This window comes from Lutra lutra, chromosome 9, assembly GCF_902655055.1.
Source record: "Lutra lutra chromosome 9, mLutLut1.2, whole genome shotgun sequence".
Classification (NCBI taxonomy): Eukaryota; Metazoa; Chordata; class Mammalia; order Carnivora; family Mustelidae; genus Lutra; species Lutra lutra.
The window spans coordinates 21141345-21163876 of record NC_062286.1 but is presented as its reverse complement, the minus strand read 5'-3'; the positions used below and the strand labels follow the sequence as shown (position 1 = coordinate 21163876).

The 22532-nt window shown below is 42.6% G+C and overlaps 5 protein-coding genes and 2 pseudogenes across 5 annotated transcripts; all 7 read left to right on the top strand.

Moving 5' to 3' along the window:
- The first annotated feature begins 388 nt into the window (after nucleotides 1–388).
- LOC125109672 (uncharacterized protein C2orf16-like) lies at nucleotides 389–11686 on the top strand (annotated as a pseudogene).
- On the top strand, nucleotides 4735–11375 carry LOC125109765 (uncharacterized). Its single transcript, XM_047746920.1, is given in 5 exon segments — nucleotides 4735–4763; nucleotides 5567–6881; nucleotides 6883–7205; nucleotides 7207–8093; nucleotides 11260–11375. Coding segments are annotated over 4 exon segments (2100 nt in total). The 3' UTR covers nucleotides 7640–8093; nucleotides 11260–11375.
- A 291-nt stretch (nucleotides 11687–11977) lies between the features above and the next one.
- On the top strand, nucleotides 11978–13719 carry LOC125109764 (uncharacterized; annotated as a pseudogene).
- Nucleotides 13717–15274, top strand: LOC125109763 (uncharacterized; the record flags this gene model as incomplete). Its single annotated transcript, XM_047746919.1, is given in 3 exon segments — nucleotides 13717–14133; nucleotides 14136–14709; nucleotides 14712–15274. Coding segments are annotated over 3 exon segments (1554 nt in total), but the record flags the coding sequence as incomplete, so codon positions are not given.
- A 308-nt stretch (nucleotides 15275–15582) lies between these two features.
- Nucleotides 15583–17409, top strand: LOC125109668 (uncharacterized). Its single transcript, XM_047746805.1, is given in 2 exon segments — nucleotides 15583–16828; nucleotides 16830–17409. Coding segments are annotated over 2 exon segments (1281 nt in total). The 5' UTR covers nucleotides 15583–15613; the 3' UTR covers nucleotides 16896–17409.
- A 668-nt stretch (nucleotides 17410–18077) lies between these two features.
- LOC125109670 (uncharacterized protein C2orf16-like) lies at nucleotides 18078–19600 on the top strand. The gene has a single exon (XM_047746806.1). The coding sequence runs from the start codon at nucleotides 18267–18269 to the stop codon at nucleotides 19431–19433; it is 1167 nt and encodes a 388-aa protein (XP_047602762.1). The 5' UTR covers nucleotides 18078–18266; the 3' UTR covers nucleotides 19434–19600.
- Nucleotides 19505–22518, top strand: LOC125109761 (uncharacterized protein C2orf16-like). The gene is given in 5 exon segments (XM_047746918.1): nucleotides 19505–19509; nucleotides 20514–21323; nucleotides 21325–21560; nucleotides 21563–21736; nucleotides 21739–22518. Coding segments are annotated over 5 exon segments (1917 nt in total). The 3' UTR covers nucleotides 22431–22518.
- Nucleotides 22519–22532: the final 14 nt, after the last annotated feature.

The window sequence follows — 22532 nt, the reverse complement described above, 5'->3', positions numbered from 1 at the left end:
AAGCCTCTGCCTTCAGCTCAGGTCATGATCCCAGGGTCCTGGGATCGAGCCCCACATCGGGCTCTCTTCTCGGCAGGGAGCCTGCTTCCTCCTCTCTCTCTCTCTGCCTGCCTCTCTGCCTCCTTGTGATCTCTATCAAATAAATAAACATTTAAAAAAAAAAAGGTCATGGTGATTATTAGGAGGGACACAATGTCTGGTATTTTATTTATTTTTATTATTATTATTTTTAAAGATTTTATTTATTTATTTGGCAGACAGAAATCACAAGTAGGCAGAGAGGCAGACAGAGCGGGGCGGGGGGGAAGCAGGGTCCCCGCTGAGCAGAGAGCCCAATGTGGGGCTCGATCCCAGGACCCTGGGATCATGACCAGAGCCGAAGGCAGAGGCTTTAACCCACTGAGCCACCCAGGTGCCCCAACGTCTGGTCTTTTAAATGCCATTTTCTAGGGGCACCTGCCTGGCTCTAGGTGTAGAGAATGTGACTCTTGATCTTGGGATAGTAAGTTTGAGCCCCACACTGGGTGTAGAGATTATTTAAAAATAAAATCTTAAAAAAAATGTCATTTTCTAAATTATGTCAATACTTCAAAATAGAGTGCCTGGGTGGCTCAGTTGGTTAAGCAACTGCGTTTGGCTCAGGTCATGATCCTGGAGTTCCGGGATCGAGTCCTGCATCAGGCTCCCAGCTCCACAGGGAGTCTGCTTCTCCCTCTGATCTTCTCCCCTCTCATGCTCTCTCTCTCACTGTCTCTATCTCAAATAAATAAATAAATAAAATCTTTAAAGGTTTTTTTTTTTATTCATTTATTTGACAGGCAGAGATCACAAGTAGGCAGAGAGGCAGGCAGAGGGAGAGAAAGAGGAGAAGCAGGCTCCCCGCTGAGCAGAGCCCGATGCGGGCCTCGATCCCAGGATCCTGAGATCATGACCTGAGCTGAAGGCAGAGTCTTAACCCACTGAGCCACCCAGGCACCCATAAATAAAATCTTTAAAAGATAATAGTAGATACCTCAAGATAAAATGGACTTTTCAAAAAAAAGTTTTTCTATATTGACCTTTTATCTAAAAATCTTGCTAAATTTGCTTATCAATCCTGAAAATGGATCGATAGATGCTTTTCCAAAAGCATTTTGTGATTCCCTACACAGTCACATTGTCTGCATATAACTTTATTTCTTCCTTTCTAATCCTATGACTTCTATTTCTTTTCTTTGCTTTATTGCATGGAGTAGGATTCCCAGTACTGTGTTCAGTAGATAGTGGGGATTTTTATCTTCTTTTTTTATGTAGAGGAAGGTTTTCTTTAATTCACCATCTATGCGTAATGTTTGCTGTGTGGTTTTTGTAAATATTGTTTAGCAGATGAAGGAAGCTCCCTTTTACTTCTGGTTTGCTAAGAATTTTAGCATGAATGGGTATTGAATTTTATCAAGCACTTTTTCTGCCTCTATTTTGATGTTCATACGATTTTTCTTGTTTATTCTATTAAAGTGCTGAATTACAATGAATTTTTAAAATATTAAACCAACGGTGAATTCCTGAAACAAATATAACATGTTTGTGATACTGTTCATGATCCTTTTTATATATTGTTGGATCAAGTTTGCCAATATTAAGTTTAGGAATTTTGTGTCTGTTTCCATGAAAGAGACTGACCTGTGAGTTTTCCTTTCTAATAATGTCTTGATCAGATCCTAGAATCAAGGTTAATTCAGCCTCCTAAAGTAAAGGGAGAAGTAACGTTTCTTTTCTACCTCATTAGCATAACCAAGGCATTCCTATCACTCGGGAAATTCCCAGGTTTTTTTGAAGCTCTGTGTCAGGAGTCTGGGACAAACAGCAGATGTGTTCTTTATTATAACACCACACAGACACACACATATATAGACACACACACACACACCCATCCACACACACATACACAGTGGGGTGAGGGGAGAGAGATATTGAAAAATTGGTTGATATAAATATATTTGTGGAGGCTGATAAATCCAAACTTCTTGAGGCAGGCTGGAAACTTAGGCAGGGTTTCTATTTTCAATCATTTTAAAAAAAATTAAATTATTATTTTAAAAATATTTTATTTATTTATTTGACAGAGAGAGAGATAAGTGAGAGAGGGAACACAAGCAGGGGGAGTGGGAGAGGGAGAAGCAGGCTTCCAGCCGAGCAGGGAGCCAGATGTGGGGCTTGATCCCAGGACCCTGGGATCATGACCTGAGCAGAAGGCAGACACTTGATGACTGAACCACCTAGATACCCCTAAGCATCCAACTCTTGATCTCAGCTTAGGTCTTGATATCGATCTTTATTTTGATCTTAGGCTCATGAGGTCAAGCTCTCCATTGGGCCCAGTATGGAGCCAACTTAAAAAAAAAATACAACTGATTTTTGTATTTTTTTGTATTTATTTTGCATATACTGCATTCTATAACCTTGCTAAATTCATTTATTAGTTCTAATTGGGTTGTGTGTGTTTGTGTGTGTATTCTTTGCGATTTTCTGTAAATAAGATTATGTCGTCTATGAATAGAGATAGAGATTGTTTAACTTTTCCTTTCCAAAGGAAAGGATGGCTTTTACTTTTCTTACCTAATTGCTCTGGTTGGAGTTTCTAGCACAATGTTAAAGAAAAGTAGTGAAATTGAGCATCATTGTCTGTTCACTACCTTAAAAGAAAAGCTCTCAGGCTTTCGCTATTGAGAATGATTTTAGCTATGGGTTTTTCATTAATACCCCTTACTATATCGAGGAAATTCCCCTCTATCCCTAGTTTGTTGAGTGTTTTATTTTTTTTATTAAATCATGAATAGGTGTTGGATTTTGGCAATCCTTTTTCTCCACCTGTTGAGATAATTGTCCAGTTTTTTTCCCCTTTGTGTTATTAATGTGGTGTATCACATTGATTTACATTCTTTTTTTTTTAAAGATTTTATTTATTTATTTGACAGAGAGAAATCACAAGTAGGCAGAGAGAGAGGAGGAAGCAGGCTCCCCGCTGAACAGAAAGCCTGATGTGGGGCTTGAACCCAGGACCTGGGATCATGACCTGAGCCGAAGGCAGCGGCTCAACCCACTGAGCCACCCAGGCGCCCCTTGATTTACATTCTTAAGTTGAACCACCATTCTTGGGAGAATTTTTGCTTTTAACACTTTTATTTAACATTGTTTAGCTAAAACATTTGGCAATACTATGAATAATATTATGTAGGCTCTTATGATACACTGTCCGAGACTGATGTCATGATTCAAAAGGGAGAAATAAAAACTGTTTTATTTGAAATGGTAACAAATGTAATTTCTGCCTTTAAAGTGACCTGGAACATGCTTGCAAAAAACTCAGAGGAGTTTACATTACTGATCGGGAAATTCTGACCTAAAGGATAAAATAAAAATTCCATCATTTGGCAAAATCTGGCTTCCACTTCTATTTTCAGCTTTTGTCTTAGCAAATGTGCACGTGACACTCATGACTTTACAATCTTCTTGGTGATGTTGCTTTTGACTTGCCTGGAATGCTCTTTTTTTCACCTAAAAACTTTCTGCTGATTCTTCAGACTCCAGTAAAAATGGCCACTTCTTGAGGAATTTTTCCCATCTCTCCCAGGCAGTTAATCCCTGTCCTTTTATTCTCTAACACCTGTATTTCTGTTATATATTTATTAATATATCTATAAATTTTAATTAATATATTTAGATGTTTCTATTATATATTTACATATGATTTATGTGTTATATATTTACCACACTGTATTGTAACTTAGCTGTTTAGACATCTGTTTTCCCTATTAATGTGAATTCCCAGAATACAGGGGTCATATTTATCTCTGTAGTCCTAGCACCCAACCTAATGCCTAGAACTTAGTAAGCACTCATTAAATGATCTATGAATACATGCATGGGGTGCCAGTTGTGATGTGGTTATGGACACCAACTGGATCAATATTTGTGTCTGTAAGAGGAAATGTGCTCTTGATTCTCTAACCTAGAACATTTTCTGATTTTATTTTTTTCTCTTTGTGCCTCTCTAGACTTCAAAGCAGCATAAATTGGAAAAGGCCCAGAAACTCACAGGTCAGAAAGATACTATCCTTTATTCTTCAGCTCAAGGCTAATAACAAATCAACTGTGGGTCTGCTTTAAAACTCCAGACTTTAATAAACAGGTTGAGGGAGGGAATTTGAAAAAGATTATGTTTTTCAAAGATGCTAGATTCTTTTTAGCAACTTCCAAAGAGATGTAAACAGATTGATAATTCTTCCTATGCTTCCTTTCCCCATGATTTCTTTCCTAATTTTCCTTTTGTGTAGAACTCAAAGTATCAGGAAAGAAATTCGGTGAGATTAATGTTTGGTGCAGGAAGTTCTGATAACTTTTCCCCCTGTCATAAGCATTGGATAGACTCCTTTGGGGTAAAAAAAATATGTGTTATGAACTTTGGTTCCCCTACTCCAACTCCCTACTCGCATGATTATTCCTGCTCTTTCCAACAGCTTCATCTACTCCATGGTTGAAGGCAGTATAGTAGAGTTCAAAATATAAAAACTTCAGCCCTGGGTTAAGTCTGAGCTCTACCACTAATTAACTTAATGATCCTAGGCATGATTTCACCTTTGTTTTCTTATCTGTAAAACAAGGCGGTGGAACAAGGTAGAGGTGGTATCAACAATTACGGTGCTAAAAGCTTCTTTACCTCTGCTCCCAGCTTCCCAGTGGGAAGAAAATCTTAGGATGAGCTGCTCTGAAGCTAATCGGACACAGTGAGTAGAGTTGACCTTCACTCTCTATTCCTCCTCTCTTCAGCTTACTCTACTGATAAACTCTGTAGGAGTTAGGAGAAAGGTACCTAGTACTGTTTTACTTCCCTCACAATGATAGGTGTTCCTTTTCTAAGTTAAGTCACTATTCTTATTGGTTTCCTTACTAGTACTTTAATATCACTTCAGTGACATTGACCTACTCTTGTATCCAGCTTTTCAGGTCTCCCTTTGGGATGGGCCCAGGAGTATGCACGCTGGTCAATGGACAGAAGTCTTCAACAGATCTTCCAACATCTGGAATGTGCAAGGTCTGGGAAGGTCATTTCTGGGAGGAGGTTGGGTGGTGGAAGTTTTTGTTTTTGTCTTAAGTAAACTCTACCCACAATGTGGGGGTTCACTTCTTGAGATCAAGAATTGCATGCCCTACCAACCGAGCTAGCCAGATGCCCCAAAGGTGGTAGAAGTTTTAAGAGGGAGGGAGGAAGAGACCGAAGAAGGGAGGTAGTAGAGAGGGAAAGAGGGAGGGAAAAAGAGAGGGAAAAGAGAGATTGTTAGTTGGTTGCTTATTTACTTAGTTTGGGCAGTGGGGATAAATTCTGGGTCCAAAGGTTTAGTCCATGGATCATTTCTGATTGGAATGGAGACCCAATTACATAAGTAATTGATATTGGGGAAAACAACCTCTTTTGTTGTTATTGTTCTCCCTCAGGCCAAAATACTTCACATGTGAAATAGCCGTTACCTTTCCCTTTTCCTACTTTTTCCTGCCTCAAAGCAAATGGAAACTTTTCTTTATTTCTTAGATCAAGTCCTACAGAATTGTGTTTGCCTGAATCACAGGCTAGGATTTCTTCCTCCACCTCCTCTGTGCTTGTGGCTCAGGAGTCTGTTCTACCCTGTTGTGGCTGTAGGAAGGCAAAACATTCTACTAAGGACAGCAGCTCCCCCGGATCATTATGCAACAACTCCAGCCTGTCCCACCTTCCCGTCTTTTCTGAAGGAACGACCCGGCAACTCCGGAGCCATAGTTTACCTAGTTTACCCAAAAACCAGTCTTCCGTGTTCAGGAACCAAGGCACAGCCCGGCCTCCTCTTCAGCTCTCAGAGTTTGGGAAACCAAAACTTCTACAGAATTTGGCAGCTCTTTCACCCTTAAGATCCCAAAACTCTTTTATCAACTCTGTGTTCGAATCCCCAGATCTCTGCCAACAAGAAGAAACAAAGAATGGGGGAGAGAGCAAGAGTCATTTGACATTGGATCATGGGCCAGATTTTATTTTCACCAAGGCAAGACGACGATTCTCGGGGTGGGCTCCAATCCGGCTCTCTCCTTTGGCTAGGTGGGAGTTAGAGGGACATATGGCTTGGAAGGTTTATACTTTGAGGGAACAAGCAGTGCCTCTGCCTGTGAGGGAGTTATGGGCAATGCTGAATCATTTATCTGAGGCACAAGGAGGAGTTCCCGAACCACAGAAACCTCAAATCCAGGTCTCTGTGCCCATTCATCAAAGCCCTGAACAAAGTCTCTACAATAAATTCCCAAACTGTCCATCATTTCAGCTCCATGTGAATATTGGAGTGGAATCTGGATTAAATCGAACAGAAACAAAAATTTCACAGTCACTTATTCCAGATAAGCAGTCACAACTTGGGGATGGCCCACAAATCCTTGAATCCAGGCCCTTAGTTACATCATTGGGCACTCCGCTTCCCAAAAGTTTAGGAGCTGACGTAATTCCAGAGAAAACCACTGGACTGCAGGAGCAGCCAACACATGTTCTAGAACTCAATATAGAACAGAGGGTCATAGGTCTTCTGGAAAAAGGGATTCAGCAGCATAAGTCCCACATGACTAATGTAGAATTGACCCCAAGGCTACCATGTCAAATTACAGAGAGCATAAAGGTAACTCCTTTAGCATTACTTCAAGTCATGGCTTCAATGGGGATGATCCCAGAATCATATTCAGAAGTGATAGAATCTGTGGGTTTGTTCCCACAGCTACCAGACAAAGTTGGGAAACCAATGGAAACCACAAAAAAAGTGAGTGTAAGCACTAAACCATCCTATCAAGTCACTAAACCAGTGGAGGTAACACCAAGTGCTCAGCATCAAGTTAATGGAATCCAAGGTGACCTCCAGACCCCTGAATCAAGTCACAGATAATGTGACGGTAACTCCTGCAGCATTGCTTCAAGTCATGGATTCTATTGGGATGATTAATGAGTCACATCCACATATCGTAAAACCAGGGGGAATAACCCCAAGAACACCATCTCGAGCCATGAAATCAGGGGAAATAACCACATCGTTGGACCATAAAGTCATACTATCAGGAAAGATGCATCCAAAGGCACAATATACAGTTGTGGAAACTGTGGCAATGACTTTGGGGCCACATCCTGAAGTTACTGAATCAGTGAATATAACCTCAAAGCCACAAAATCACAGGACCGTTGAAGATTCCTCCAGGGCCAATATGTCAAAATACAAGATCATTGGAAATGATCTCCAGTCCACTGCATCAAGTTACTGATTACACAAAAGTTACTCCTGTGGCACTATTACAAGCTATGGATTTCGTGGGAATAATTCCACCAGCATGGCCACATGTTATAGAATCTGGAGATTCACAGTGTGAAATTGCAACTTTGGCTCCAGGAGCAGCTCAACCAGTTGGTTTGACATCTTGTAGCTCTCCTCCTACTATTGGTCTACCTGGAGTTGTAGGATCTGTGGGTTTACCTCCAAAGCCACCACTTAAAGTCACAGAATCAGGAGGGATGATTCCAATGCCATCACATCAATCCATACATTCTTTAAAGGTAACTCCAGTAGCACTGGGGTCATCCATGGGAATGATCATAACACCATAATCACAAGTTGCGGAAACTCAGGATTTGACCTCAAGGCCAGTATCTCAAGTCAGGAAACCTCTGGAGTTGACTCCTGGGTCATGGATTCAAGTGCGAGACTCTGTGGAGTTGACTCCACAATCATATGTTCAAGGCACAAAGACTACAGCATTAACCCCAGGGCTACCTCATCAAGTCATGGAATCTCCAAGTTTGACCCCATGGCATCAGATCTTAGAATCTTCAGAGAGGAGTCCAAGGCAAAGCCATCAAATGATGGAAACTATGGGGTTGGCTTCTGACCCCATAATCAGAAATCTGACTGAGCCAAAACAGTCACATCATCAAATAATGGAACATTTAGGGACAGTCCCAAGATCACTGGGTCAAAGAACAGCATCTAAGGAAATGAGCCAAAAGCCACTGCATCAAGTCACAGAATCTGCAGTAATGACCACCACATCTCTACTTCCCGGTGCAGAATATTTGGGGGTGAAGCCAATGCCACAACTTAAGACTGTGGGTTCTATGACGTTACCCCCAGGATTGCACAATGTAACATCTGTAGACATGACTCCAGGTTCGGTCCCACAGATAGTGAAATATGGACAGCTGATCCCAACTGTGAGCCCTAGAGAACTGGCCCCAGAACTTCAACTGCAGATTGTAACATCTAATGAGTTGGCTCCTATTTCACAGCTGGAAAGTGGGAATTCTGTGCAGTTAGCCCCAGGGTCTCAGCTTCAAGGTGTGAAATCTATTCATTTTACCCTAGGAACACAACAACAAAGTGGAAAATCTGCTGAGTTAGCCCAGGCACCACAGTTGCAAAATAGGAAATCACTAGATTTGACCCACAATTCACAGTTGCAAGGTCTGGAATATGTTCATTTGGCCCTACCACCGAAGTTTTCAGAAACAAAAGCTGTGGAGCTGATCTGATCCTAAGACCACCACAGGAAGAGAAGAAATCCATGGAGTTTGCCCCAAAGCCGTGGTTACAACATGAAAGATCTAAGGAGACAGCCCCAGTACCATTGTTTAAAGATGTGAAATTTCCTCAAATGGTAGAATGTAGTAATGTGATTCCTGAAACACAGGTGGAAAGTATGAAATATGAGGAGCTGATCTCAGGGGCACACATTCAAGCAGTAAAATCTGCAGAGCTGAACCTCAAGCCAAATCATCAAGCCACAGAACCTGGAGGATTAACCCCATGGCATCAAGCTTTGGAATCTTCAGGAATGATCCCAGAGCCAGGATATCAAGGAGCAGAAGTAGAGTTGACTTCTGACCCTTGTCACCACAGGAAAGAATCTATGGAGTTGACACAATCATCTTTAAGAAGTACTCCAGGGCCACCAAACCAGACCTCAGAATCTATGCAGGCGAATTCAGTGCCATTCCAAGGTGCTCTTGAGACAATGTTCCAAGGTGTGAAAGCCTTGGATACTCGAATGCCTCAACACATAACACAAGAATCTCCAGAGTTAGTACCAGGATCAGAGATGCAAGGAATGAATCCAGAAGTGTTGAACCCAGAGTCCCAAAGTATGAAGTTTGTTCATCTGAATCTAGGACTGTATTCAGAATTTATGAACTATAAGAAGTTGACCCCAGAACCTCAATTTCAAGGTGTGAAATCTGTGCCACTGACCCCAGAACCACAGCCCCAAAGTACAAAACCTGACGAGTTAACTCTAGGTCCGTTAATGCATGGCAATAAAGCTGTGGATTTAACTGTACCACTGTTAAGTATCTAAGTATCTAAGAGGTTGATTCCTGAAACACACTTACATGTTGAATCGAGGAAACTAAGCTTGGAACCACATTTACAAGCAATGACATCTTTGGGTCCAACTTCTAGACCACGGCATCAAGACACAGCATCTGTAAAGTTAGCTTCTGAGACCTGGCCACAAGAGGAGGAATCTGTGAAATTAATCCCAGAGCAAGTCACACAAGAACTACTGGGATGATGCCCAGGCCGTATTTTCAGAATTTTTCAGAGATGACTCCAGGGCCAGGCCATCAAGACACAGAAACTGCATGGCTCTTTTCTGGGGCTTTGCTCCAAGTGGCATTAACACCAAAACCAACAGGTCAAGTTATAGAATCTACAGGAATGACTCTAAAGCCACACCTTCAAGTTACTGAGCCTTCAGAGATACCCTTAAGGTCAGAATACGAAAACACAGAACCTTTTGGGTTGGCATTGTCTCAAGTTGAGAATATCCAGGAGACGATGCCAGTACCACCACATTCGGTAAAAGGATCCCTGGAATTGACTTTAGGACCACGAATGCAATATGAGAAATCAGAGCCACTAATGCAAAATTTGAAATCTGTGAAGTTAACCCCTGAGTCCTCCCCAGTAGTGGTGGGACCTAAACAATTTATCACAGGACCAAAACGACATGTTCTGGAGTTGACCCCAGAGCCACAGTTCCAGGGAGTAAAGTCTATGCCGCTGCATCCAGAGCCACAATTACAAGATGTGGAATATGTTAACTTAATCCAACAGCCAGCTACTACTGGAATGGTAGAATCTGAGAAGCTTGTACAAGAGCCAATACTACAACGTATAATATCAGAGGAATTGACTAAGGGGGCACAGCTTCAGGGTGTGAAATTGACCCCAGGGCCATATTTGCAAAGTGTCCAATTTTCAAATTTACCTCCAGGACCACTTCTTCAAGGAGAAAAACCTGTAGATTTCATCTCAGGGTCCCCACATCATAGTGTGAAATCTGATGCACTGACCCCAGGTTCCCCAGTGCAAGAAATCAGATTGTCAGATTTTACCCCAGGGCCAAAGCATCAAAGTGTTATGTCCGTACAACTGTCTCCAGAACCAGAAACTCAAGGTATGAAATCTGTGGAACAAAACTCAGGACCACGCTTGCAAGATGTCAGATTTTCTGATTTGACCTTAGAACCAAAGCATCAAAGTTCGAAACATGTGCAATGTATACCAGGAACACAGGTTCAAGATATACAATCCTTAGGATTTGTAACAGAATCACCTTTACCATTAAGCCAAGGGCTCTTGAGTGAAAATATGAAAACTCTTCCGTCTATTGAAGGATCACAGTTTCACAGCATGCAGTCTATGAAATTGACCTCAGAACTACAGTTTCAAGGTGTGAAGTCTCAGGAACTGAACCTAGGGCCAAGGCAGCAAGATGTCAAATTTTCTGAATTGACCTCAGCGCCAAAACTTCAAGGTGTCAAATCTGGGGAGCAAACCGCAGGATCAGTGTTTAATGGTGGAAATTCTGTAGAGATGACTCCAGAATTAGCATTTCAACATTCTAAATTAGCAAAGACATCTCCAGGGCTTCAAGATATAAAACAGGTGGGGCTTACCTCAGGGCCATGGTTATAAGATGTCAAATTTTGTGATCTGACATCAGGAACTCAACCTCAAGGTGTGAAATCTTCAGAGTTAAACTCAGGGCCACAACTACAATGTGTGAAATTTTTTGAGTTGACCCCAAACCCAAAGATGCAGGGAGTAAGATCTGAGGGGTTGTCCCCAGGACCTCAAAAGCAAGTGGTCAAGCCTGATAGGCTAGTACCAGAGACACTGTTTCAAGGTGTAAAAAATTTAGGGATGGACCAAATGTCCAACTTGGAAGGTAACATTTCTTATAGAATTGTCTCCCGGCCAGAGAAACCAGATGAAAAATCTATGGGGTTGACTCCTGAGTCACAGTTGCCAAGTGTAAACTATTCTGAGTTGGCTAGAAGAACACAGTTACAAGGTATAAAATCTTCTGAATTGATCCAAGGGCCAGGTGTGGGGGGTATGAAACCAATGGAGCTGACCCCACACTCAAAACTTCAAGGTGTAATATCTGAGTTGTTGACCTTGGAGCTGAAAGATGTGAAATCTGTGGTCTTAACTACAGGACAGGGTCTAAAATGTACAGAATCTACTTTGCTAACCCCTAGTCCACAGCTGGAAGGTGAGAAATCTATGGAGATAACCACAGTGCCATGGATAGACTATGCCAAACCTGTGAAAAGCACCCAAGATACCAAGCTTCAAGGTACAACCTCTGACTTGATTCTGCATGCAAGAATTCAAGACTCCAAAGCTGTGGAGTTGGTCCAAAGAACCCAACTGCAAGATGTGCAAACTGTGGAACTGAAATTTGAGCCCCAGATGGAAGGTGAGAAAGCTGAGCCTTTTGCACCAGGGCCATTGCTCCAAGGGTCTGAACTGCAAGGTGTGAAACCCAAGGAACTGACTTTGGAGCCACAAACCCAAGACAGTAAATTTGTCGACAGTACCCCGTGTTTAAAGCATCCAAGTTTACAATCTGTAGAGGAAACTCCAGATCCAAAGCCGCAATGTGTAAAATCTGTAAAGTTGATCCCAAGGCCAAACAAACAGGAAGTAAAATCTGTGAAAGTGACCAGAAGATCAAAGTTTCAAGGAGTAAAAACTGTGGATTTAGCCCCAAGGCAACAGTTTCAAGAGACGGCACTCATGAATTTAACGTCTGGGCCAGAACAGGATGGCACGCTATCTGCAATCTCACCAAAGCAGCAATGTGTGAATTCAGAGCAGTTGAAGAGAGGGGCTAAGTCGGACGATGGGCTGTCTTTGGAGTTAACTCCAGAGCTAAAATTTAAAGGTAAAAAATTAGTAGACCTCAATTTTGAGTTACAGTTTGAAAGTATGAAATCAGACTTGACTCCAGAATCAAATATTCAAGGTTTAAAACCTAAAGAATTCAAACCTGAACCACTTGAACTACAGTTGCAAAGCATAAAGTCTCCTAAGTTGACCTCAGGGGCACCACTGCACCAGATTAAAGGCTCAGAGTTAGCTTCAGAGCCACTGCTTTGTGTAAAAACCATTGAGTTGAAACAAGAGCCACTGCTTGAAAGTATGAGATGCATTCAGTGGATACCAGGACCTAAGTTCCAAGCTGTGAAATCTGTAGATTTCAATCTTGGGTCATAGTCTCAAGGTGTTAAATCTGTAGGGTTGAAATCTTCGACACAGTTAAGAGATGTGAAGTCATCTGAATTGACTCTCGGGTCCAAAACTCAAGGTGCGATATATACAGAATTCAACCTTGGGCCACAGTTGCAGAACATGAAAACCCCTGGGGTGCTCCCAGGAACATAGCTGCAAAAAGAGAAGGTTTTGACATCAACCTCAGAGCCACAGCTTCAAGATGTCAAAACTACTGAGTTCAAAAAAGAGCCACAGCTGGAAAGAATGAGGTGTATCCAGTGGATACCAGGACCTGATTTCCAAGGTGTGAAGTCTATAGGGTTACAGTCTCAAGGTGTCAAGTCTCTAGGGTTGAAACCTTTGATACAGTTCAGAGATAGAAAGTCATTTGCATTAACTCCAAGGCCAAAGCTCCAAGATACACAATCTTCGGCATCACTCCAGGAACATAAGCCTCAAGACTGTGATTGGAAACCTTGTCTACAGGTTAGAAGTGTGAAATCATGTGAGCTGACTTCAAGGTCAAAGCTCTGTGATATAAAATTTATGCCCCTGAAATCTAGGCTTTGCATGCATGATAGGAAATCTACTAAATTGACGGCAAAACCAAAGTTTCAAGAAGTGAAACCCTTACAGTCATCCCCAGGAGCACAGCTTCAGGGTGTGAAGTCTCTGGTGCTTATGGAAGATCCAATAGCTTCCTGGTGTGAAATCTGGGGTATAAAGCCAAGGGTCACAATTACAAAGCAATACAACTAGAGGATTGAACTCCCCACTACACTTGACAAGCACGAGGTCATCTGAATTGACTCTTCAGACAAAGCCTCAAGGTGTGAAATCTGAGAATTTCAACTCTGGGTCACAGTGGCATGATCTAAAACCTTCTAAGTTGTCACCTGAGATAAAGTCCCAAGATAAGACATTTACTGAGTTAAATCCAAGTTCACAGTTGAAAGATATAACATTTTCTACACTGATCACAGGAACAAACATTCAAGGTACCCAATGTACAGATTTCAACCTTGGGCCATTGTTACAACATGTGAATTCTTCTGAAAGGACCTCAAAGACAAAGCTTCAAAATGTAAAACGTAAAGAAAGCTGTCCCAGTCCCTAGGTGCAAGTTGTGAAATCTTCTGACCTGACCCTTGGATCTAAGCTTCAAAATGTGCAGTTGGTGTTCAATCCTGACCCACAGTTTCAAGGAGTGAAATGTTCTAAATTAAGCTCAGAAACAAAGTTTCAAGATGTGGAATCTGTGAATGTCAAACCTGGGCCACAGCTGAGAGGTGTGAAATCTTCTGAATTGATACAGGGGACAAAGCTTCAAAAAGTGAAGTCCGTGGACTTCAAGTCAGGCCCCCAGTTGGAAGATATGACATCATCTAGGTTGATTATGGGTATAAAGCTTCAAGACGTAAAATCTATGAATTTCAAGTCTGGACCACACTTGAAGGATGGGAAATCTTCACAAGTGATCCCAAGGGAAGAGCTTCGAGGTGTGAAATCTGCAGAACTGAAAGCTAATCCAAAGTTAAAGGTAAGAAATCTTCTGATTTGACCCTGGAGGGGAAGTTTTCAGGTATGAAAGCAGGCCCACAGGTACAAGATGTGAAATGTTCTGAGTTGATCATGGGTATAACGCTTCAAGATAAAAAATCGGGAGGGTTTGGTTCTAGATCACACATGCAAGGTATGAGATCTTCTGAAGTGATCCCAGGGTCAAAACTTCAACAAGTGAAACCCTCTGAGTTCAACCACGGTCCAAAGCTACAAGGTGGGAAATCTGATTTAATTCAGATGAGGAAGCTTCAAGGTGTGAAGTCTGTGGAGTTCAACCCCGGACCACAGAGACAGGGTGAGAAATCTGATTTGAAGCTAGAGTGCAGGCTCCAAGATTTGAAATCTGTTGAGTTAAAACCGGCTCTGCAGTTACAAGGTGTACCATCTTCTGAGTTAGCACCAAAAACAAAGCTTCAAAGTGGAGAATCTGTGGAGTTCCTTACCAGACCCACGTGGCAAGACATGAAACCTCTTGAATTGACTCTCGGTGCAAAGACCCAAGATGTGAAATCTTTGGGGTTTGAGTCAGTCCCACAGTTAAAAAATAGGAATTTGCTATGTTGACACCAGGATCACACATTCAAGGCATGAAATCTCTGAAATTCAGCCCTGGGGCAACGTTGCAAGGTGCAAAATCTCCTGAGTCTGTAAAGCTTCAAATAATGAAAACCACAGAGGTCAACCAGGACCTAGAGTTCCAGGTTGCAAAACCCTCTGAGTTAGCCTTGGAATCAAAGATTTGCAGTGTGATACCTTCCGAGTTCAATGCTGGGAAGCAGCAGCAAGAAGAGAAGTCTTTTAAGTTGAAACCATGGCCAGAGCTTCCAAGTGTGAAATTTGTGGTATACAGCCCTGGACCACATTTGCAACATATATAATCTTCAGAATTGTGCAAAGAGACAAAGCTCCAAGATGTGAAATCTAAGGAATCCAATCCTGAGCAGCAGTGGCAAGATGTTAAATCCTCTGAGTTATGCCAGGGATCAAGGTTTCAAGGTATGCCATCCTTCAAGTTCAATCCTGGGCCACAGTTACAAGAGATAAAACCTGAGTTGTGCACAGACAGGAAGCTTCCATATGAGCCATTTCTGGAAACGAAGCATCAGCCTAAATTATAAGGTGGGAAATCCTCTGAATTTAATCTAGCCCCACAGCTTCAGTGTATAAATGTTAGGGCATTCAGTACTGGACCACAATTGAATGGTGTAAAATCTGAGTTGAATTCTGGATCAGAGCCTCGAGGTATAAAATCCCAGGTGTTCTGCCCTGGGCCACCTTTGCAAGATGTGAATTCTTCTGCATTTATTTCAAAACCAAAACTTCAGTGTGTAAATTCTGTTGGATGCAAATCTGAGCCACCCTTGCAAGGTATAAACCCTTCTGAATTAACTTCAGTGTCAAAACTTCAAGGTACAAAGGCTTCTGAGTTGAGTTCAGAGATCCCAAGGGAGACAACTATGGTGTTCAACCTTGATCCACATTTGCAAGATTTGAAATCTGAATTGATTCCAGGGTCAAAGTTTCTTGCTATAGCACCCATGGAATGCAATCCTGAGCCACAGATGAAGCGTGTAAATTCTTCTAAGGTGAATCCAGAGCCAAAATTACAATGTACAAATTCTATGGGGTGCAAACCTGGGCCACCTTTGCAAGGTGTACAGTCCTTTGAATTGACTTCAGGGACAAAATGTCAAGGTCCAGGATCTCAGGTGAATCCGGGGTCCAAGAATCAAAGTGAGACATCTATGGTGTTCAGCACTGAACTACGTTTACAAGATTTGAAATCCAAATTGATTCCAGGGTCAAAGTTTCTTGCTGTAGCACCTATGGAGTGCAACCCTGGGCCACAGATGAAGTGTGTAAATTCTTTGGAGCTGGATCCAGAGCCAAAAGTACAATGTGCTAGTTCTATGGGGTATGAACTTGGGCCACCTTTGCAAGGTATACAATCTTTTGAGTTGACTTCAGGGGTTAAATGTCAAGGTATGGGATCTTTTGACTTGAATCTGGGGTCAGAAGTTCTAGGTATAAAATCTCTTACGTTCGACCCTGTGCAACATTTACAAAATGTGAAACGTGAATTGAGTCCAGGGACAAAGTTTCAAGGTATAACATCACAAGAATTAAACTGTGCCCTGCAGCTGCAAGGTGTGAATTCTTCTGATTTGAATTTTGGGTCAGCACTTCAATGCATAAATGCTATAAAGTTTAATCCAGATCCACAGATGCAAGGCATGAAACCCTCTGACTTGAATCCTACGTCACAATATCAAGATACAAAATCTATTCTGTTCAATCCTGGACCACATTTGCGAGGTGTAAAATCTTCTGAGTTAATTCCAGGGACAAAGTTTCCAGAAATCCAGTTTTTGGAGAATCACTGTGGGTCACAGCAACAAGTTGTGCACTCAGTGTTCACTTTAGGCTCTTTGCTGAATGGTATGAAATCTGTGTTATTTTTACCAAAGCCACTGCTTGAAGATGTAAAGTCTGTGAAGACGAACAAAGAGCCAGTGTCTTGTGGTGGAAATTCTGTGAAACTGGCTTCAGGCTCTGAGCTGCAGGACTTGAAATGTGAGATGTTTGCACTAGAGCCATGTTTTACAAAAGTGAAATCTGTGGAGTTAAATCCAGGGCCACATCCTCAAGGTATGAATTCTGGGGAGTTGCCCTTACACCTCAGGCAGCACAGTGAGAGATCTGTGGTGTTTGCACCAAAGTTGTGTTTTCAAGATGTGAAATCTCTGGCGTTGAAACCAGGGCCACAACCTCAAGATGTGAATTCTAAGGATTTGATTTCTTGCCTCAGGCAGAAATCTATGGTGTTTGAATCAGAGCCATGTTCTCAAGATGTGACATCTTTGAAGTCAAACCTACAGCTACAGCCTCCAAGTGCTAATTCTTCAGGGTTTCCATCATGCCTATGGTCACCAAGTGTTAATTCTGAGGTCTTTGCACCGGAACTATGTTTTCAAGATGTGAAATCTGTAGAGTTGACACCAGGGTCCCCACAGCAAGGTATGAATTGCCAAGAGTTGACTTCAGGATGGCAAGGTATGAAACCAACAGTGTTGGCACCAGAGCCAACTAAGAATTTCATACCAGGACCCATATTGCGTAGTGTTAAATTTTCAAATTTGTCTCCAGAATCACAGTGACAAGGTGAGAAACCTTTGGAGTTTACTCCAGAAGCAAAGTTGCAAAGTATAAAACATGTGACATTGTCTTCAGCATCTCTGCAACAAGATATGAAATCTGTAGAGTTACTACCGGGATCACTGCTTCCAAGAACAAAATCTGAGGAACTACCTCCAAAAAGGAGCTATCAAATGACAGACTCCTCTGAGATAATCCCTAGGCCAGGGCATCAATTTGTAGAAGGTGCAGAGATGATCCCAACACCAAAGCCTCAAGTCCCTAAATCTGTGAATTTGGTGATCCCAACACCAAAGCATCAAGTCTCCAAATCTGTAAATTTGATTTCAGTACCAATTTATCATACCAAAGAAAGGTTGGCATATCAAGGCAATGAAACTGTAGAAAAATCTGTGGGGTTGACCCCAAAGTCAACAAGTAAAATCATGGAATCTACATGAAACTGTAGAAAAATCTACTTGTTGACCCCAAAGTCAACAAGTAAAACCATGGAATCTTCAGGAGTGCCTCTAAGGCTAGATCTTCAAGTCCCAGAATCTGTTCACCTGACTCATGTGCTAAGGAATCAAGGCTCTGAATCCTTAGAATTAACCTTAAAGAAAATCCCAGAAACTCTCGAGTTGCTCTCTCAGTCATGGCCTCAAGTTAAGGACTTGGGGGAATCATATACAAGGCCAGTGCAGGAAGTTACAGATCTGAAGAGAAGACACCAGAGCCTAAGCATCACACTACAGAAACTATGGGGTTGACCCCCAAAGCAAGGCCAACAGAGATGGAATTCCTTGGCATGACCCCAAAGCCAATAAGTAAAACCACTGGATATACAGAGAGCACTCCAAGGCCCTATCCTCAAGCACTAGAATTTGCGGAGGTGATCTCCGAGGAAAGACTGCAAAGGGAAGAATCAGAGCACTGACTACAGAGTCATTACATCATGTCCCAGAATCTTCAGAGATGACACCAAGGCTAAGATATCCAGTTCCTGAATCTGTGGGTTCAACCTCTAAGCAATGGCTTCAAAGGGAGGAATCTTTAGATTTGTCCCCAAGGCAAACAGGTCAAGCTATAGGACATGCAGAATCTGTAGAGCTCACATCTGAGACACGGCAGCAAGGGGATGGACCAATGGGGCTGACACAGTCACAGAATCAAAGTATGAAATATTCACAGATAGCTCCAGGACTACAGGGTCAAATTACAGAGCTTATGAGGATCAGTCCAAAGCCACAAGATCAAGTCACAGGATCTACAAAGACACAGCTTCAAGCTGCTCACCCAATAGGAATAACCTCAATAGGCCCCCCAAAAGTTGTTGAATATGTGAAAGTGACACCTGGGCCACCACTTCAGGTTGTAAAGTCTGTAGCATTAACAACAGGGGGAACCTCTCAAATGGTAGACTATGTTGAACTGACTCCAAAAGTACAAGATGTGAGACCTTCTGAGTTTACCTCAGGGCTGTGGTTGCAAAGTGTAAAATCAAAGGAATTAACCACAGAGCCAACACACCAGATTTTGGATATAATGAAGTTGACAGGCTTTCAAATTGTAAAGACTGTGTTAATCCCACGGCCACCACTTCAAATTGTAAAATCTGAGGAATTAGCACCACTACCAATTCCTCAGATTGCAGAACCAATAGAAGTTTCCTTAGGATCAGCTACTGAAGTAATGGATTGTTTGGACTTCTTCCCAAGGCCACATCTTCAAGAAATGGTAGAACCTGTAGAACTAACTCTGAGGCCAAATACCGAAGAGAAATCTTCAGAATCACTCTCACAGCCAGCATTTTCTTTGGAGGAATCTACAGTGTTCACTCATGAACAAGGGCTTCAGGCCATGAAAGGAATGGGGATAAAAACAGGGCTTCCTCAAATCATGGAATGTGAGGATTTGAATCTAGTACAGGTATATCAGAATAGGGAATCTGAGGATTTTATGTCAAGAGAGGAGTTACAAATAGGGAATTATTTCTCTAGATTTCTACAGAACTCTTCAAACTCGCTCATCTCAAGCTCTGTCGAAGCACCTGAATTAGGAAGCCTTTGTGATCTGGAGATGCCAGAAGTGTCAAGGGCCTTGGATATAAAAAAACTTTGGGACAGATATTTTGCAGTCTGAAGAATACTTTATAGACCCTACTATGATACAAACTTCAACCCTTCCCTTGTCCCTTCACAATCAACCCTCTGATGAGGTAGCTAACATTGTAGAAATCCCACATTTTGAGATCCCAGGAGTGGGTGTCCTATCTAAGAGGACTGATAAGGAGCAGGTGGAGAAGCTAGAGAATTCACTCCAGCGCCTATCCCAACATCCACTGCAAAGCTGAAGATCACCATCTAGGACCTTCCGGTCAGGATCAGGAACTCAAAGAGGCCTTAACTGGTCTGTCTTGAGCAGACAACAGAATGTCTGGGAGAATCACTCCTGGAGACAGCAACTACCCAGAAAATATCTCTCTAAGATGCTAGTGTTAGGGAATGTCTTGGGAACCACTATGGAAAGGAACCTTTGTTCTCAAACATCTTTAATGGAAAGAGCCACTGCAGATATCTGTCAATCTATTCAGAATTTATTTGGGGTTCCTGCGTAACTGATGGAACTCTCCAAGAGTCTGCTAGAGAAGAGTCGAAGTATTATTTCTCAGACTTCAGTGTCCAAAAACTACATTCAGAGACACACTTCCTATCATGGTCACGAACAAAGAAGAGCCTTAAGGATGTGGACACGTAGCTCCATGTCCTCCATAATACAGCAACACTCTGGGGCTAGCGTGAAAATAAAGAAAATTTCGAAGCTTAGTGATATATCCCAGGAAGTCATTCAGCACATGCCTGTTTCATGTACAGAGGGCCAGCCTCCTGTCCCAGTAAATTTAGAGTCTTCCTTCAATACAGTTTTCACTAGGAAAGATTCTGTCCCAATGGAAGAGAGTGAGAACTCAGAGTTCACAGACAAGGATTTTTGAGTCCCAACACTGTCTCAAGCCAAGTTATCTTCCCCAGGCCAAGACTGACTTGTCAGAACAGTTTCAGTTGCTACAAGATCTGCGGCTAAAAATGGCAGCAAAATTGTTAAGGAGTCAAATACCCCCCAATGTACCTCCACCTCTAATTAACTTCAGGTCTGGTTTTCAAATACCCTATCTGCCTACAGTGTGGCCAATGTGTAGGATTTAATTGCTGTCATAAATTACAGGGCACTTTGGTGCCTTCTTATCTACCCACAGCTCTACCTTGTAAGCACTCCCGAAGGCCGCAGAGAGATTAGGTTGCATCTTGGCTTTAGGTTGCTAACTGGGAAAAGATCCCAAGTCCCAAAGTATCACAGAAGAGACAGATCCATCACACCAAGGAGTTCTATATCACCATCACTAAGGAAAGCTAAAGTCTATACTCGAGCTTCCCAGAGTCCTACTTCTACAGTGGATTTCCAGTCTATATCTTCCCAGTCTCCTGCTCCTGTACAAGTCCACATCAGGCAAAGACAGTATAGGAGCCCTGCCCTAGCAGGAAAGACGACAATTGGAGGGCCAGGGCACTATGAGTTTACTCAAGTTCACTCTCTACCAGAGAGTGACTCTGAAAGCAATCAGGATGAAAAATGGGCTAAAAGGAGAATCAAAAAGACCCGTAGTTCAAAATACCCAAAGAAAAGAATCACTACGGGAGGCAGAACACAAAACACAAAGTTCTACACAAATGGTAGAACCACAATACGGAGTTCTTCTCGGGATTTACGAGAACAGTTAAGAAGGAAGAGGAATGGAGTATCTCAGACAACTACTATCTCTTCAAAAAGACAATCTAAGAAATCCTCCCAACCCAAATTCATTCAACAGCTTTTTCAAGGCCTAAAGCAAGCATTCCAGACAGCACGCAGAATTATGGCTTTTGCTGGACAGAAGACTGAGGACAGGTCAAGGCCAGACCATTAGTGTTCAAGCAAAAACCACCATCCAAAACAAAAAGCCAGAGATTATTCCTCATCAAGAGATATCAAAAGAGATGTCAGTTGGTAAGCTAAAGCCAACAGACATAACCACTAAGCAGGAGAAGATGTTATGGGAAGAAATACAGCCATTCATATCAGCTCATCAACCAAAAAGAGGTAGCTCTTTCCAACGTAGACATACCCAACGACCCAAGCCCATAGTTTCCCAAAGAACTGCTATTTTCAAAAGCACTTCAATCAGACAGGCTGTGGTTATTGTTCAAAACGACAATAGTAGCAAAGGTAAGAAATCTCCTACAGATGTGAAATCTCTAGCCAGGAGTCCAAGAGCTCCAAAATAGGAACCAGAGTTCAAGCCAGAGGAAGAAACCTACATGGTTCACTTAAGAGAACCTCACACAGTCACCTTAAAGAGAAACTCACACCCAAGAAGCGAAACCACCATAGCTTCGTAAGGGAGAGAACCCCATTAATGATTCCTCTGAAAGAAGCCATCGCAGTCCCTCCGAGAGGCGCCATCGAAGCCGTCCTCGGAGGAGATATCACAGTTCCTCTGAAAGGAGCCATCAGAGTCCCTGTGAGAGGAGATGTCGCAGTTCCTGTGAGAGGGGATGTCGCAGTCTCTTTCAGAAAACTCATCACAGTCCCTTAGAGGTGAGCGGACACAGCCCTTCTGAGAGAAGACAGCACAGGCCCTCTGAGAGGAGCGGTCGCAGTTCCTCAGAGAGAACTCACTGTAGTCCCTCTGAAAGAAGTGGACGCAGTCTGTGTGAGGGGAACAGACACGGTCATTCTGAGCAGAGCCAACAGAGCCACTTTGAAAGGCGCCAGTACAGTTGGTGCGGGAAAACCCATCTCAGTCCCTCTGCGAGAACCCATCACAGTCCCGCTAAGGAGAGACTCAAACACAGCTGCCCCAGGGAAAGGCTCAGACATGGTCTGTCTGAAGATTGCAAGGGCTCCTCAAACACGTTTCCTAGGGACCACACACACAATACTCCAAAACAGGCCAAGTTTAGAGGCCTGAAGCGAACAGATGAGATTCGTCCCCATTATTCACTGACTGGCTCAAGCCTTCACCGACCTGCCCCTTTTCTGGCTTCTTTCCTGCTCAGCCACTGCCTCGGATACCTGCACCCTCAGCAATCCAAGAGCCTCTAAGCCTCTCTACCTGGGGGGAGGGAGGGTGGGAATGGGTCTCTGTAATTTCTCTAAGATAAATAAAGGGGCAATAATTGATATCCACCTAGAAAGACCACTCGT

Excerpts from the sequence above, each read along its gene's own strand:
- LOC125109670 (XM_047746806.1), top strand. The coding sequence starts at position 18,267 with ATGACACCAAGGCTAAGATATCCAGTTCCTGAATCTGTGGGTTCAACC.